The sequence below is a fragment of the Stylophora pistillata genome, chromosome 3 (assembly GCF_964205215.1).
Source record: "Stylophora pistillata chromosome 3, jaStyPist1.2, whole genome shotgun sequence".
Classification (NCBI taxonomy): domain Eukaryota; kingdom Metazoa; phylum Cnidaria; class Anthozoa; order Scleractinia; family Pocilloporidae; genus Stylophora; species Stylophora pistillata.
In genome coordinates, this window is record NC_142521.1 from 44215534 (window position 1) to 44231232 (window position 15699).

Genomic DNA, 15699 nt, shown 5'->3' on the forward strand with positions numbered 1-15699 from the left:
TTATGTTTTCGTTTACTCTTCAATCCCTACATAAAAAAGTCCTGACGTCGACGTTTGAGCATTGAGTGGCTTTACTACTTAAGCCTACAAGGAAGTTTTCGTGTTTGTGCTTTGTTTACTGGATTTACTCTCGCATTCCGTGGTCGAATTGAACGATGAATCGGATGAAAGTTCGAACAAACCGGTATTCGGAGATTCCTACCGACTCTTTGGCTTTTTGTGGGTGTCTGTTCTTTACATTTAATAATTTAATCCATAACAGAAATAAAGGTTTGTCTGTCGCCTATCTGTCTGTCTGTCAGTCTTTTGTAAACTTCCCTATTTGCATTTGCTAGTTGAGTGTCCTTAGTTTTTTCCCTTTGTGTAAGAAAGAGACTCGAACCTACTAAACGCCAACAATTTTTTTTGATGAAAATGTTTTCCTTTCTGCTCTTTAATATCCTGTTCAAAGTAATAATATTGATTGTTAGGTGCACCGGTCACGTTCACGAAATGCAACCCAAAACGTGCGTTATATAATTATCGTGTCATACTCGACGTGTCTTCAGATGATGCGTCATAAATTTATAGACATTGTTCGTAAATGTTATGCAGATATTTTACCATACGGAAATATAATTTCATAGGATGCAACGAACAAGGTTCCTGAGCTGATAGAAATAAGCTGGCTAGTTCGTACTGTATTGATATTATGCAGTTGTAAGTTTTGGAAGTTGTATGGGGGATCAGTATTAAAGGGTCTGAAGACAGAATACAGTCACTCGTGAAAATAGGCAGAAAAAGGAGTTCGGAAGAGAGGGCGGTTTGGAGGAAATAGCGCGCAGGGAGAGCAATGCGTAATTTGAACCACGAATGACTACCAACGGAAATTAGAACATAGCTGGCAGAGTCGCGCAATCAAATTCATTATACGTAAGCGTGCTCAAAATCCCGATAGTGCACGCTGATAGCGTCAGCAAATCCGACTTCGCCAGAAAATTTTTTTTTCGCGCGAGCGGCCATTGTTAGCGCAAGGAAAAATAATAATATTTCGCGACAGTAATGGATACCAACAGAAACTCGGCCTACTAGTCCGAAAACAAAGACAATGTTTCGACCTTTTCCCTTGGGCTAGAGTTCTTAAATGAGGCAGAAAAAGAGAAAAACAAAGCAAAAGGAGACTCGGCATCAACACCGTCACGATTCACTTCAACTGTTATTGTTTACCGTTTTTCGCGTCGGATTTGATGCACAATTCCACCGGCTATGTTCTAAAACAGTTGGTTCATGCTTTCAGCTGTGCACTATCGAGTTATAGAGCACGTGGGAAGTTTGGAGAGCACTCAAGAAGCTAGAGTTGCCCTCGGCTATCGCCTTGGGCAACTCTTACGCTTCTTTCGTGCTCTCCAAACTTCCCGCGTGCTCCATAACTTGATAGTGCACGCTAAAGCATGAACCAACTGTTAATCATAACGTTGTTTTTCTCGTTGAGTTTTTGTAACAGCAACGGTAGTTGGTCTGTTGAATTTTTGGAATTATAACTTGGTCTTATATGTTAAAGGTTTTAGCGAAGGAAATTTATTACTTTTCGAGCAAAGCCCACAGAAACCTACACGGAAATACGGTGGTGCTCACAGCCCTTCAAAGATTGCAGGCTGTAGCCAATCGCAGGGAATTAACGATTGTCTAGGATTGTTGCGACCAATCACAAAGCAGGAGACCTTGCGTATATTATTTTTGGGCATACCTTCGTTAATAACTGCTCGAGAGCGAACGATTGTGCTATCTCTAAAACATTTCCGGGGCTGCCAATATCTGTTCAGTCTTCAGAGAGAGTAAACAAACCTTAGCATTTATGAAATAAATCGGTTGTTATTAACAAGCAGGGCATTCGAGAGTGATTGCTTTTACGAGATACGCGTTTTGGTCGTAATGTGAAGAACGAGATTTCGAATACGTAGCGATTGACCAAACAGAGAACAACCAGTGGCGATGAATTCAGAAGGGTGTTTTTGTGTTTTTCTCATCTTCTCCATGAGCTTTAATTGTATTCTTGGGAGTGCAACTTACAAGTCCATCATTTGGGATCCTGAAAATCCACTGTAAGTGAAACTCTTGTGTTGCATGTTTCGTGTCTAACTCTTTGCTTTCGTTAGTTACTGAGTTCAAGAAATTTTGATTCTTTTAGTCTTTCTGATATTCTAAACCGGTAGTAGATTGCGAAACTTAAAGCCAACATTAAAGTTAGTTTCCCATAGCTACTCATTTGTTTTAAGACGTTAAGCTTTCAATGCGCAAGACTAACAATTTCTTGTGGTGTGCGGAAGGATAAATAGAATTGAAGCGTAACTCGGAGTAGATGCTTATTTTGCCTTTGTGTACTACAAGAAGATGTTGGAGGCTTCCGTCTTATATAAGTCTCGAGCGATCACATTACAGGAACATCTTCTACTTTTTATGTAGCCTGACTGCAGCTTTCTAGTTCTCGGTATGAAACGAGTAATTGCAATTATCTTTTCGCTATCATACCGAAACTTCCAGGTTGTCAAATCAAGCGACCTTTGGTAAAATGCTCTCATTGTATCTTGTGATATTACTTCAAGTCGGAAACCTCTTTCTTTTCTAGCGCAGTGCCCGATACTGTGAAACAGAGTTATAATAATTTACACTTCACAACAGGACTGCCGAAATAAAGACCTACCCATATTCTCCTTGGCAGATAAATGCGACGAATTGATTATATCAACATCCTTGACAAGTAAAGGCAGGTAGATCATTCGAGCCAAGGAAACATGTTTTGATTTACATTTTACCTAAACTTACTGCGAAACAGGGTCTAAGTAAATAATCCAGAGTTGCATCAGTCGTGAGCATTCCTAAAACCTCCATCATTATGTTTTTTAACATACACCCAAATATGTAAACATGAACTTTACCTGTAATTAGATTGAAATAGTCTCTTGAGTTAAAATCAGACTTGATGAATATTCGTGCAGATCGGCTAAGAGGAGTGAATCCTTGCGAGAAAAAAAGGAAGACAGCTATTTGAATGGTAGAAATTGACAGATTGAACTCAAAAGTTTTGATTGTTTCAAATGTTGGGGTTTTGTCCCATAAATTATAGTCACTGAGTTTAGAAGAACATAGTTTCTTGAGACATAAAGATTGCGTGTTCATTACATAACAGAATTACTGTCTCCAAGCCTGCAAATCATGAGCTTCGTTTTACAGTTTGCGCAATCTAATTCCTCTGATTTCCCTCCCTATTAATTTTCCTTGTAATCATGATGGTAATTAGTAAAGCTGCTGGTAATGTTAGTAAACACTTGTCAGTGAATCGTGAAGTTCATTGAGCTTTGGGTTAAATGTGTCATATTAATATATACATGTATGTTTATTTTGTGAAAGTTCTGTGCTAGTGCAGTAGATGGGGAAGAAAAAGAATTTCTCATAAAATACACTTATTCAGGAGTAGACTCTAATGCAATCTACACTGATTTTATGTTTTGTGTTTTTAACTGTGAGGTTCAAATTTTTGCATCACAAGCAAGAGCCCCAACCCAGTGTAAAGTTTTTGATGATGTAAGAAGTGTAAAGTTTTCCTTTCCTCTCTTTGATGTCATACCTAAAGTAATAATGATTCTTATTATCCGACTGCACAATATAGAGTACAAATAAGGCGTAAATCAAGTAAAAATATCATATAATGTTTGTACCCCCGAGAACTGAAAATAAATAATATCTGCAAAATTTGCCCACAGTGAAAAAACAATTTGGCCTGATGGATAATAAATCTCTTGTTAAACATTTTGTTGTGTAGTATCTCTGAGTATTTTTACTTCTTGTTGTATTTTGACTGGCCCTACAGGCTTGTCAAAATACAGCACAACTTGTAAAAATAATACTCATGAAGTGATACTACATGAAAAAAGGTTTAATAAGATAATATTTATACCACCTTGGTCATGTTCAGGAAATGCAACCTAAAACATAATTTAATCATCTGGGAGATACTGTAGGTCATAAGAGAATGTGCTACTTAAATACATGGTTATAATTAACAATTATTCCACGAGCGCACATTGGATATAAGATGATAGATAGCCAGCGAGGCGCGTAGCGCCAAGTTGGCTATAATCATCTCATATCCAACAAGAGTGAGTGGAATAATTGTTCTATTAAAAAAAAATGCCTTGAAGATATTAGACAAATTTTCTCGACTTTATTTTGCAAGAAGAAACCGAATGTTACAATGTACAGATATTAGATTATGGTATCTTGGCTCATATACCATAATGGCTAAGCCAATAAAAAGTCTTGAATTGGATTACCCAATGTTCCAGTTTTTAATAATAAGCATTATAACCACTATGATGAGCGATAACCACTTTTATAATCATCATGATTGTTATTATCATAAGAAGAAGAAACCAGAAATCAAGGTGAGGTGTTCTCTTGCTACAAGACAGTGCTGATTGCATGCTGCTTGTCAAGGAAATGCAGAAAGGAATGCTGCACCTGGATAAACAAGCTTTTTGAGGGCTGAAGGGTAACAACTAGCAGTAGCTTCTTCAAAACTTCTGGAGGAGAGGCTAATATTGTGACGACATGAGTACGCATGGTTATTGCCTAGACTCTTTAGAGGATAACAATTTATTATGTCTGACTCTGCTCACGGAACAACTAAATTTACATTCTGTTTGCTTTTTTCACAACAGGTTTAAAAGTGACTGCCCCTCCGGAAAGCCCAAGCTTGTCAATGTGAAATCGCAATCAAAAATCAACTTTGTGTGTCCAAATGTAGCCACTCTCATGGACTCGACTTTGGGAGAAGTAACAAAAACTAACAAGTATGAGAACCTTTGGCTAGTGCACACCACTGATGCCTTCAACAATTGCAGTGTTACATTGGATCCAAAGCATTCCATCCTCATGCGCTGCGAAGACCCCACATCACTTCAGTTTCGCACCATCATATTCCAACCGCATTCAGCTGAAAATCACCTTAAATTTGAAAAAGGAAAATCATATTTCTTTATCTGTAAGTGTTGACATATTAACTAACATCCTTCTTTTGAATGTTAAACCTTTACGGAAATTCTCCAGTTTGTAGGGGTTTGTGTTTGTGTCACTGTTTATAGGGGTGGGGGAGGGTTTGAATTCATTTTTCAAGTTTAAAACAAGTCCTTGGTGATTATCAGTGTTATCAGTAGGAGTTGCGGAGTTCTAGTAGTTGGTACACTGACTGTACCCTGGGTCTTGAGGTTTGGATTTGAGATCTTGCCATGTCATTGTCTTGCATGCTTGGGTAAAACACTGGACTCTCACCTTTCACAGTGGGAAGCCTGCTGAAATGCAGGGGGGGAGGGGTGGGGCAACCTTGCAATGGACTGATGTCCCATCCAGGGGGGGCAGTAATACTCCTGTAGGTATTTGCGTCTCGCCATGAAAACTGTGATTATCAAGTCTATGATCTGTTGTTGCGTTGATAATAGGCCTTACTATCCAAGTTTTAAACAGTTTGCGAGAAACAGTTATAGTTACAGTTATAGTTCATTAAAATAGAGGCTGATTCTTGGCAATTTAGTGGTTTAAACATAGAAATAAACAAAAGGGCTGTTTTCAACCCACCTTGCAATTCTTTTCTTGCTGAATTGCAAAGTTAAACTTATTTTGGAAACAACTTTTGCATATAATGTTATCTCTTAAATTGCAAAACACCTGAGAAACTTACTGGCACCTACTATTGATTGATAAATATGGTCATCAGTCACTTATTGGACAGCTTCCTTTTTTTTTGTGAAAAATATTTTGAAATGTGTATGCTCCGTCAACATGGACTGATTTTTCATACAACACTTCAAATTTTATGCAGAAATTCAACTCAGCAAAAATTTCTACATGGTTGGCAGTGCCAGTGATCAGTTGATAAGCACAATTTTCTTTTAATTAATCTTTTTTAACATGAGCTACATGCGTATGCCATCTGAGTTGAACATATATCAACTGATATACAGATACGTGAACCCTCGATCAGCATTATTTTTTTTAGTTGATGTTCTGTCTGAGGTATTTTGCAAATTGTTTGGTTGGCTTAACAACTGACAGCTGTAGTATAAATTGTTTTTCAATTTATGTAAAACCTCGTACTGAGAGATTATTGCTCCCGATGTATCTGTCTCTCCTATACATAATGCAAAAACATTTTCTGAGAAAGAATTTCATATTCAAAATATCTGTGTTTTTGCCATTTTCAAAATCCAGCCAATTACAGACTTTGAGGAAGTTGTGTATTCAAGCAAGAACAACTCCCACATCGAAAATTATTGTATGAATAATTTGTTTCACTTCCTTGTTTTGAAGAATTGTTTTTTTTTTCGGAATTTGAATCACAGAAAATTGGAAATGAAAGGTTTTGCTATTTTAAAATGATTTTGATCTATGTACTATCTTTGCCTTGTGCAGCTCTCATAATTTGTGTTTATTTTCACAAACAGTTGGAAATGTCAACTAAAATAGCTTTCTAATGCACCTGTCAGCTATGGCATTAAATGAATAACAATTTGCATATCTGCTAGTCATAACACCCCATGCATTTCCTAACTTGGTATTTAATTTACAAACTTCACACTGGTGTCTTTCAATAGAGGCTTTGTTTAAATAATCACATCTCAAAAGAAGATTTTGGAAACTTCTCATTAGTTATCTAAAACCTTGAATTGTAAAGGAAGGGTATGAAAGCTATTGTTAAAAATGCAGCAGATGTTGATAAGAGGCCCTCTTTGTGAACCTTGCTGTGGCAGCAGACTTCCCAAAACCCAAATACCAAAAAGAGAAGAAAACAGATGCGATAAATGAATGAACACATGTAGATAAACAACAATAATTAACCCAAAACACAAAAGTAAAAAAGAATAAAAGATATATCACTATCATGGTAAGCACAAACAGCTTTGTAGTATGTCCTTGGAATGGGAGACCAATTAAGGCCCCATTGGGCCTTTAGAGTATGCACCTGTGCCAAATCCAGAGACCACCCTGCTCCAATGAACAAATAGATTTCCATGTTGTGGTGCATCTGCACAGTTACAAACCATAGATGAGGAAAAATTTGATAAGAGCTAGAATGTGATAAGAACTAGAATGTGACAAGAGCTAGAATGTGATAGGAGCTAGAATTAGAATGTGGCACACCAGGTGCAGGTGAAAGCATTGCTGATGTTCTTTCAGCATTTTGGTGTTACACATGATCTGTTTTTGAACAGATCCATGGTGATGTCATCCATGCATCTGTCCCCCACCAATCAAAATGTAGGTAACCAACTCAGCTAATGAAATGAACTCCCACACTTTCAGATCTTGGCTTAATATATTGGATTAATAATATATAGATTATTATTATTATTGTGGTCTATTATTAGAATGGTCCTTATTACATTGACGACTTCTTTAAACTTGGTGCAGTCAATTATCATCTTAGAGGCTCAAGCACTAAGCTTGAGCAAAATTCTTTCAATAGTAAATGGCACCTTAATTCCTTTACATCCACAGCCAGCCACTTTTGAAATACTTTACTATGCAATACTAGAATTGCTGTTAATGTGAATACTTTTAGAAGTAAACAAATTAAACCTTGTACAGTAACTGTTTATTTAACGCTAAGCACCATAATAAGAATTTGTCATTGTGTCCTGCGCATGATTATTCATAGTCTTTTATACTGATGTAATTTTTGTTATTTTCAGTATTTTGTAATTGCATGTGCGCATTGTAAACAAGTATGCTACATTTTCTTAGGAATTATGTGGATTAATAAACTTGTCCTTCTTACCTTCTTACCTTATCTTATTATAATGTGAAGGGGGAAGAAAGGTCCCAGTGTCAGATTTACAGTATGATGTATTTTCACTCTGACTTTTTACCAACAGCAACATGCAAAGGAACGTTGTCCTCAGTGAACCACACAGATGGAGGACACTGTGGTGGAACACAAAATGGTGGCTTCTTGAAAATTGAAATGCATGTTTGTGGTGATGAAGGTAAAATGATTAAGATTTATTTTTTTTGTATTTGTATTTGTTGAATGTTTTACTCAAATGTACTTGAGGATGAAAGGCAGATGGGGGGGTGAGTCAAGACTTCAGCTACACTGTAAAGGTAAAGGTGCTTGATCATACCAGCCACGAGGAACTCCTGTGGAATGAACCACTGGTGATGAACTGAAAAATTGACAAGTGGTACAGTCTCCTTCTGGTTAAACCTTCTTGCTCTCAGCATTAATCATTTGATATATTGTTGCGCTTATCTATTACCTCCCTTGAGTGACCAAGACAGAATTTCTCCTTACAATATCAGTACAGTATCAAGCAGACAAGCAATGAGAATAAAGTAATATTATCAATTTGCTATTTATGTCATAAGAATTGTTTGGCAGACAGGAAGGAGAATTTATTTTCTAATTGTAGTGGGAGTGAAAGATCTCTTGTTGTGAGAGCTACTGTTTGCAAGAACATGAAATTATTCATTTGGGGACATTTTTATGAAATGACTTTCATTTCTCACAAATGGTCAACAAAGAAGAGTGATAAAGTATTTGTATTGCCCCTGTCATCTAGGAGAAGTAACTTAGATCATGAAGGTGAAAGGGGTTAACATTCCTGGTTACCCACTGGTTTGATTTGTCTACAGAGGTGTAGCTTATTGTGGCACGATCAAGAAGTAGACATTAATTTTTATGGAAAATCGTAATTTAAGCATCTTGAAAATTTGAACCCAAATTTATTGGTAATCATTTGTATTGCACATGGTTACATCTGTTTCTAACCTCCTGGTTCCTTTCCAATTTATTTTTATCCAACCACTTTTCTACACTTGTCTGGCAGACTACAGTGCTATTGTAGGGTTTCCTTTGAGATGTTGTTCCCCCAATGAAAATCCTTGACTTGTGATATTAATTTGTGCTTCGCATTACATCAATATGGAGAATCAAGGAACGCTTTTAAAGACCAAATTGGGCAAAAATAATAATATTTAGATTTAATTGAATTCCTTGACTAAAATTTTTTCTTTATTGCAATCAGTTTCTTTAATCTTTGATCTTTTCTTGAGTATAAACAACTGAACATGTTGTGATTGATACTGGATTTGTTAACTTTTCCACATATCTGTTTTTGATAATATATATTGCCAACAGCAATCCCTACATAATAATAGCAATCAATTCAATATCAAGTGAAGTGGTTCAAATTGGTCATCAGTTAGACAATACCAATCCGTATCGAGATATTAGATTAAATTTATTTTATTATATGACTGTTTAAGTGTGCATTCATTTGATCAAGGTGATAACTTGATTTCATTACTGATGATTAATGGAGCCAGAAAGTTAAATCTGTCTTAAAAACAGAAAAATGATTTTCATTGGTGCATCTTTAAATAAGGTTTTTTGGTCATTTGCACAGTAGAGAATCAAACACCTGAAAAATTGCTAAGAACAAGAAGCAACACATTATATCTCACCAATATCAGAAAAGCTTCTAAAGGTGCAGAGGCCTACAGTTTGTTTGTCACTGTGCAAGGGCAGTGAAACCCCAACACCCCTTATTCCCATATGAATTGAAATATGGGATATGTCATGGATAGTCACATTGTGTGGAAATAGTAGGGCAACACATTCCAGCCCATGTGGAAGGATTGCAATATCTGATAACTGTTCTGAGATTCCATTTTGCATGTAGTTTATTTGTTGTTGTTATTGTTGAATGATTATGCAAGTAAAAGTAGTCTTGGAAATTTCTGAAGTGGATTTACCTTTTGACAACCTGGATGGTAGTCATTGCAAGTCATCAGCATCATGACTCTGATCTTTGCTTCTTAAATTGTGGAAACTGGGATGAATTTTTTGAAGACTACTTTTCACTAGACAATTACACTAAGACAATCAACATTTATGCCTAGGTTCAAATCAGGCTGTTTAATTATTGTGATCTAAATGACAGTTAATCTTTTTCTTGCAAAATCACTAGTTGGACCTACACATTACTTCCTATAGTGTAATAAGTGACAATCTGAATATGAAAGCAATCCTTGTAGTATATGATTTTCATATTATTCTCAGTCATTGAAGTTACAATCTTTTTACTCTTCAGATTCAGCTTGCCTTGCAAATATTGGCAAGCCACATTGCCGGAAAGAGCCTTTACCCTCATCTTCTGCAGCTCTAGAACCTTCATCAACTCTAAAACCCTCTTCAACTCTAAAACCCTCTTCAACTGTTGGAAAGGAGATAGTGCCCACTGCACTTGATATACATCCTGTAACTTCATATCTGCCCACCACTGTTCCTTGCACTGCGAATACAAAATGCACTGCAACAGTAACACAAATTGCTACGGTTTCATTATGCACTCCGTCTCCCACCAACGGGACTGGTGAAGGTGGACGTGTTGAAAAAGTGGCAAATCAGAAAGGGGCTCAACATTCTGAAAGTGAAAGTGCGGAAGAGTGCAGTAAGTGCAGATTATATAATTATTTAGATTATGTACATGCTGTTGTGGGATACCAGGGAAATCACAAGGGTATTGATTTATGAACATTGAAGCATTCTTTTTCTTTTCTTACAGACGAATGGAAGATTGGTGTTGCAGTTGTAATTGTTTTATTGATTATTGCTGTTGTTTGCTTTATCGTGTATCAGTTTTGTTGGTAGGTATTTGGATTGAATTACAAATGAAATGGACCTCACCTGTAAATTTTAGTGTTGCACAATAATTAGTAAACATTATTTTGTTTGGATACAAATACTCTGAGTCTCCTTAGCCCCATTTTTAGTGAAAATATTTTTAACTACACAATTGTTTCTGAGCTACATGTACATCTACATGTGTAGGAGAGCTTGTTGACATTGAAGGAAGGGGTTGGTCAGATTCAAATGATCAGACCTGGTATTTGCTAAAAAGGTTGGATCTATTTCAGTTTCTGAGCAAGTTCTTGTAGCTCTACATGTATTATCACTTTGTCAGGCATTGTGGGGAATTTTTCAGGCTACAAAGGAAAATTTGGCAGGCTAAAATGTATTTTAGCTGCTCCCACATTCAGGTGATTGTTCAGGCTGTTTTCATGATAATTTTCCAGTGTCTAATTCATTAATGCCCTTCAAAGTGATAATGATAATTGCTAACAGTGGCATTTAAAACTATATTTTGAGCCCTTCTCAGAGTTATTCTTTCCTGAGTTGGGCCTGAAACACATACACAGTGTATTCTTGCAAACATAAACTCTGGCCATTGTTTTCTTACTATAATTTACATTCAAATTAAATTTGATTGACTTTGCCTCACTTTTTACAAGTTATTAGTAATCATGTCATTTTCTCAGCCTCTTAAATCCTTCTTTAAATCCTATGCAGGAAAAAAAAGAAAATGAAGTGTCCACAGTATGAAGTGAAAGTGGAACCTAGCTATGGTTTGGCAAATGATGGTTTTAAGAGTGAGACTGACGCCGACTCACTTAAAAGAGGTCTTTCTCCACTGGACATGAATGAAAAGGGTAGCCTTGAGATAAAAAATGGAGGCAAAGATGTGTATTTTCACAATGGACATGCAGATATGAAGAAAACGCCCCACGTGTAGGTGATCACAGTTCAATATCCAGGTCAATCCCTCAAACTGTCAAGTCTTAGTTTTGATTGAAAATTCTGAAAAGAAATTACATGTTAATCAATTCAGGGAATTGAACGATCAGTGATCCTTGTCAGAATTTTATAACCTTTTTCATCCAAGAAATCTCCTATTTCGAATGTTGCTTTTGACATATCCCAAGTCTAAAGAATGATAGAGCTGTTTTTGCTTTTCTTTAATTTTTTTGCTTGCAAAACATTGGATAGTAGTTGCTTGGTTTGGATTGCGATAAATACATGTACGTCTCTCCTCTTTCCAACTTTAGAGGCACTACTATTATTTTTATTGCACGAACACGTATTACAGTTGTAGGTGATTAAGAAAATTTTAACAATCCATTGTTTGCTATTTGTTATTGCTTAGTGATTGCTTTTCTTGGAATTGTAAATAGCTTTCATTTATAATATGAAATGATGTTTTATCAGTATTACTGGCTTATCAATAGCTTTTATGTTATGTGATAATCAGTTTACAAGCTTATACACCAAATGCAAATATGGCGTCCAGTTTGAGTTGCCATTGTTCTGGACTCACTAGCCTCTCACACACGTAATAATCCTTTTGTGTTTCCACGCGAAGACGAGGCTAGGTAGTCAGAACAATGGCAACTAAAATTGGACGCCATATTTGCATTCGGTATATAAAGTGATTGTATGTAGTTTTTGAACAAGGATGTTTTGCAGGTTGGCGAAGCAAAAAAAAAATTGCAAAGTAGAGAATTCTCGCAGATATAAAAATTTACATTCTAAAAAACTTTTTGTTACTTGAAATTAAAAAAGTTAGAATGGGCGAAGAGATGTGAATTATGAGAAGGGTTTTTTTGTGGAAAAGATTTATGTGGACTAGTAATTCATACATAGCGGAGAGTTTTGTAGAATCGTCCATTTAGCCTTAACAGTGGTTTTCAGCACATTCCTAATCGTATGAAATAAGTTATCCTCTGTAGATTAATTTAGAAGTCAGCATCAAAGATACTTACAAAATAAATAAATAGCTTCTTATCACTAAAACTTTCTTGAATATTCTTTTGAATTAACAGGGAAGATTGAAAAATCTAATGAAGCGCACCTCGAGTTTATTACTTCCAAACAATGCACCGGCATCGCAGAGGCCATGGGCTGAATTTTTTTCAGGTCTTAAATTTCACTATTGCTTAAATAGTGTTCCTCACTGAGGATCGTTCTCATATGCGCTTCTTTAACCGCAGTTCAAATATATGATTTTCATATATTCTTAGCATACCAAACAATTGTTTGCCTCGCTTACGCAAAAGATAGTTGTCTTTGACACGATGCAACCCACAGTATTGGCAACCTCTTGAGCTGAATTAAACTAAGACAAACTATCGTACCATCGAAGAGGAGACGCACTTCTCAAAGCTGTGAGAAAAGGGATAAGTTTCGCAAGGGTGGCCGCAGTGTTTATGTGTAGATTTTGCCCTTTAACGCGAACCGAGCCAGTTAAGTCTGTACCGGGATGACAGAGTTTCTTAAGCGTACAGGCGTTAATAACGTGTAACCCGTTGCAGTATAGCTCCTGGCAATACTTCAAGATGGGCGACAGCTCACTCAAAAGAGGCACCCTCGTTAAATCTGAGTCCTACTCTTGATAACACCCTCTCTCTCAGACCTTTCAAGGAGAGCGAACAAGCGAAGTAAGAGAGAACACTGGAGGAGTGAGACAGAGGCTTGCGCGCAGACAAGCTTGGAGAGAATCGAAGGGGACTGTTCACTCGCACGCAAAGCTTCAATTCATCATCCACGCCGCTTTAAGTGCTAGCCTATTCCAGTAAAACGGGGCATGATGGTTATGACCGAGGGGAAAAGTTGAATGGCAGGAGGCTTGGGTCGGGTCATCAACCTTGTTCCCAGGGCCTTTTCCCTTAGTTGGTGGTGGGGCGGGAATCAAGGGGTGACAAATGTTTTCATCACAAACTGATCGCTTTTTCAAATTTTCTGTTCCATGTTTCATTTATCGAAAATGTGTAAAATCAAAATTCAAACACTGGCTCTGTCAAGGAAGTTTTGAAACTCTCTATTTCAAATTGATGGTATTCTATCATTTCCAAACAAGGATAATGATTACAAGTTTAGACCAATAATAATCTGACGCAAAGTGCTACATTATTGTCGCAGTAAGCTAATTTTGTAGATGTAATTTAAGAAGGTTAGGTCGACGGAAGAATTACTTTTGGGCCGAAGGGATTCGACTTGATTTCACGTCGACCTCTTTTGAGACCTTCATTGGTTCCAGAAATGTATCTTTTTGTAAAACGTTTACACCTTCTGTTGATTTCAATTGTTTACCCTGCTCATTTTCAAGAAACGTAGCATGCGTGTTTTTTTTTATTTATTTATTTTTTATTTTTCGGTGCTGATAAAGTTTATAAACCTAGATGAGGGTAATTTGATTTTTAAATAAAGGTTTTTGCAGCAAAGAGGAGTATATTTCCTCTATTTTTTTTTCGGTCAGCTTTTAATCAGGCTCTTCGCTTATTAGATATATCATTGGAAATTACTTTATTGTTGATTAGAGTTATCAGTTCATCTAAACTAGTTCAATCCTGATCAAGTTCCTCTTACTTAACACGTAGTCAATATTAATCCTTCCAGACGTTTTTTCTTTCATCACATGCATTCAGAACTGAAAACAACAAAAAAAAAGTTGGTGAAAAAGAATTTTCACCGATGACTTCTCTACTACGATGCTATTTGAAAAGATTCGAGATCACTTGATGAAGAAAATCAAATTAAAAACCTGATTAGGATAAACAAGTAAAGAAATGAACCTACGAGAATTTGCTCCACAAAAAACGCAAAGTGTTCGGAAGCGAAGCGGGAAACCAATCAAACACTCTAATTCCAACACGGTAAACTGTAGACTCACGGTAAACGACAACGACCATTAAACAAACTGCTACTCGATAAACTAAAAGCTTTTCAACTCCCTCTAAAAAATCACACACGTCAAAATTAAAAGGTCCGCGTGATTTGCTTACGATATTATTAGCCTGCGTAGTCCCAAAGCACGCGCAAAAGAGTCGCACGCGCACAAGTTCTTTAACGTCTTCTTAACACAAAGCTTCTGAGGCACGGTTCGAAACCCATGGAATTCTGAATTATTTCAGATTTCTTTCCAGCAATTCTCGCTCTCCTGCAAGGATTATTTCTTTCCTTTTATATTATACGTAGGTTCAAATACCATCTATTTTTCTTAATTGCGATCATATTCCTGTACGAGTAGGATTGAAGAACTTCATGATCAAACATTCGCCTTGCTCCCAACAAGTGACTTCTCAAATCGGTTGGTAGTTTCACCCAAGTGGCATCCAGGGGGCACGGATGCGAGCCCTTTTGATTGAGTTATTTCATTCAATCATGATTGTAAATACTGAAAAATGAAACAGGTTTCAATTTTCTAAAGTAAACTACGATTAGCTAGAGAATAACGAAAGCTCGACAATTCATGTCCTTTGGAAGTATTCATAATTATTTGGCTCACAGTTTTCAGTTTCGAAATATGTAATATTGTGTATCGACGTTAAATTAATCGTTAAAAAAGGCCTTAATTTTCGACGAAAGATCTTTCAAAAGACAAAATGACACAAAAAATTATAGTTGGTCTTTTATTCTACGAAATTAAATTAGAACTAAGTCCTCCTGCAACAGCTTAGAATATCTCCAACACTCGATCGCCTTTAAATTCATTCACGGCGTTGTTTTCAGATTTATTCGGCTTTACTGTTAAAGCACAGATCTAAGTCCTTGCCTGCAGGACATAAGTTAAAATTCTCGTAAATGTTTCCCTTGCGACAATCGACGCCAATTTCTTGGAAACGCTGCAGGCCTTTTGAACTTCGTTACCGATTAAATATAATAGAGAATATAATTTTACAGTGAAACACCAGAGAATCGATTTGGTGTTCTCTCTCTGCAGGTAATAAACTGATAATGGACGTGTTGTGTAATCAGTAGCGTTCGTACTGTTGAAAATGATACAGTGGAATCCCGATTTTTCAAACCCTCGGTTGCTCGAACCTCCC

At 36.6% G+C, this 15699-nt stretch overlaps 1 protein-coding gene across 3 annotated transcripts; it reads left to right on the forward strand.

Moving 5' to 3' along the window:
• The first annotated feature begins 1725 nt into the window (after positions 1–1725).
• LOC111342416 (uncharacterized) lies at positions 1726–12667 on the forward strand. Of its 3 annotated transcripts, XM_088754779.1 has the most exons (7): positions 1726–2081; positions 4698–5020; positions 7908–8018; positions 10128–10487; positions 10602–10683; positions 11022–11076; positions 11387–11558. In XM_088754779.1, the coding sequence occupies exons 1-7, from the start codon at positions 1972–1974 to the stop codon at positions 11417–11419; spliced, it is 1074 nt and encodes a 357-aa protein (XP_088610905.1). In that variant the 5' UTR covers positions 1726–1971; the 3' UTR covers positions 11420–11558. The 3 variants fall into 3 exon arrangements, with proteins under 3 accessions (XP_088610905.1, XP_022805225.2, XP_088610904.1); XM_022949490.2 differs by lacking the exon at positions 11022–11076 and having other exon boundaries at positions 1730–2081; positions 11387–12667; XM_088754778.1 differs by lacking the exons at positions 1726–2081; positions 11022–11076 and adding an exon at positions 3542–3561 and having other exon boundaries at positions 11387–12667.
• The last annotated feature ends 3032 nt before the right edge of the window (positions 12668–15699 follow it).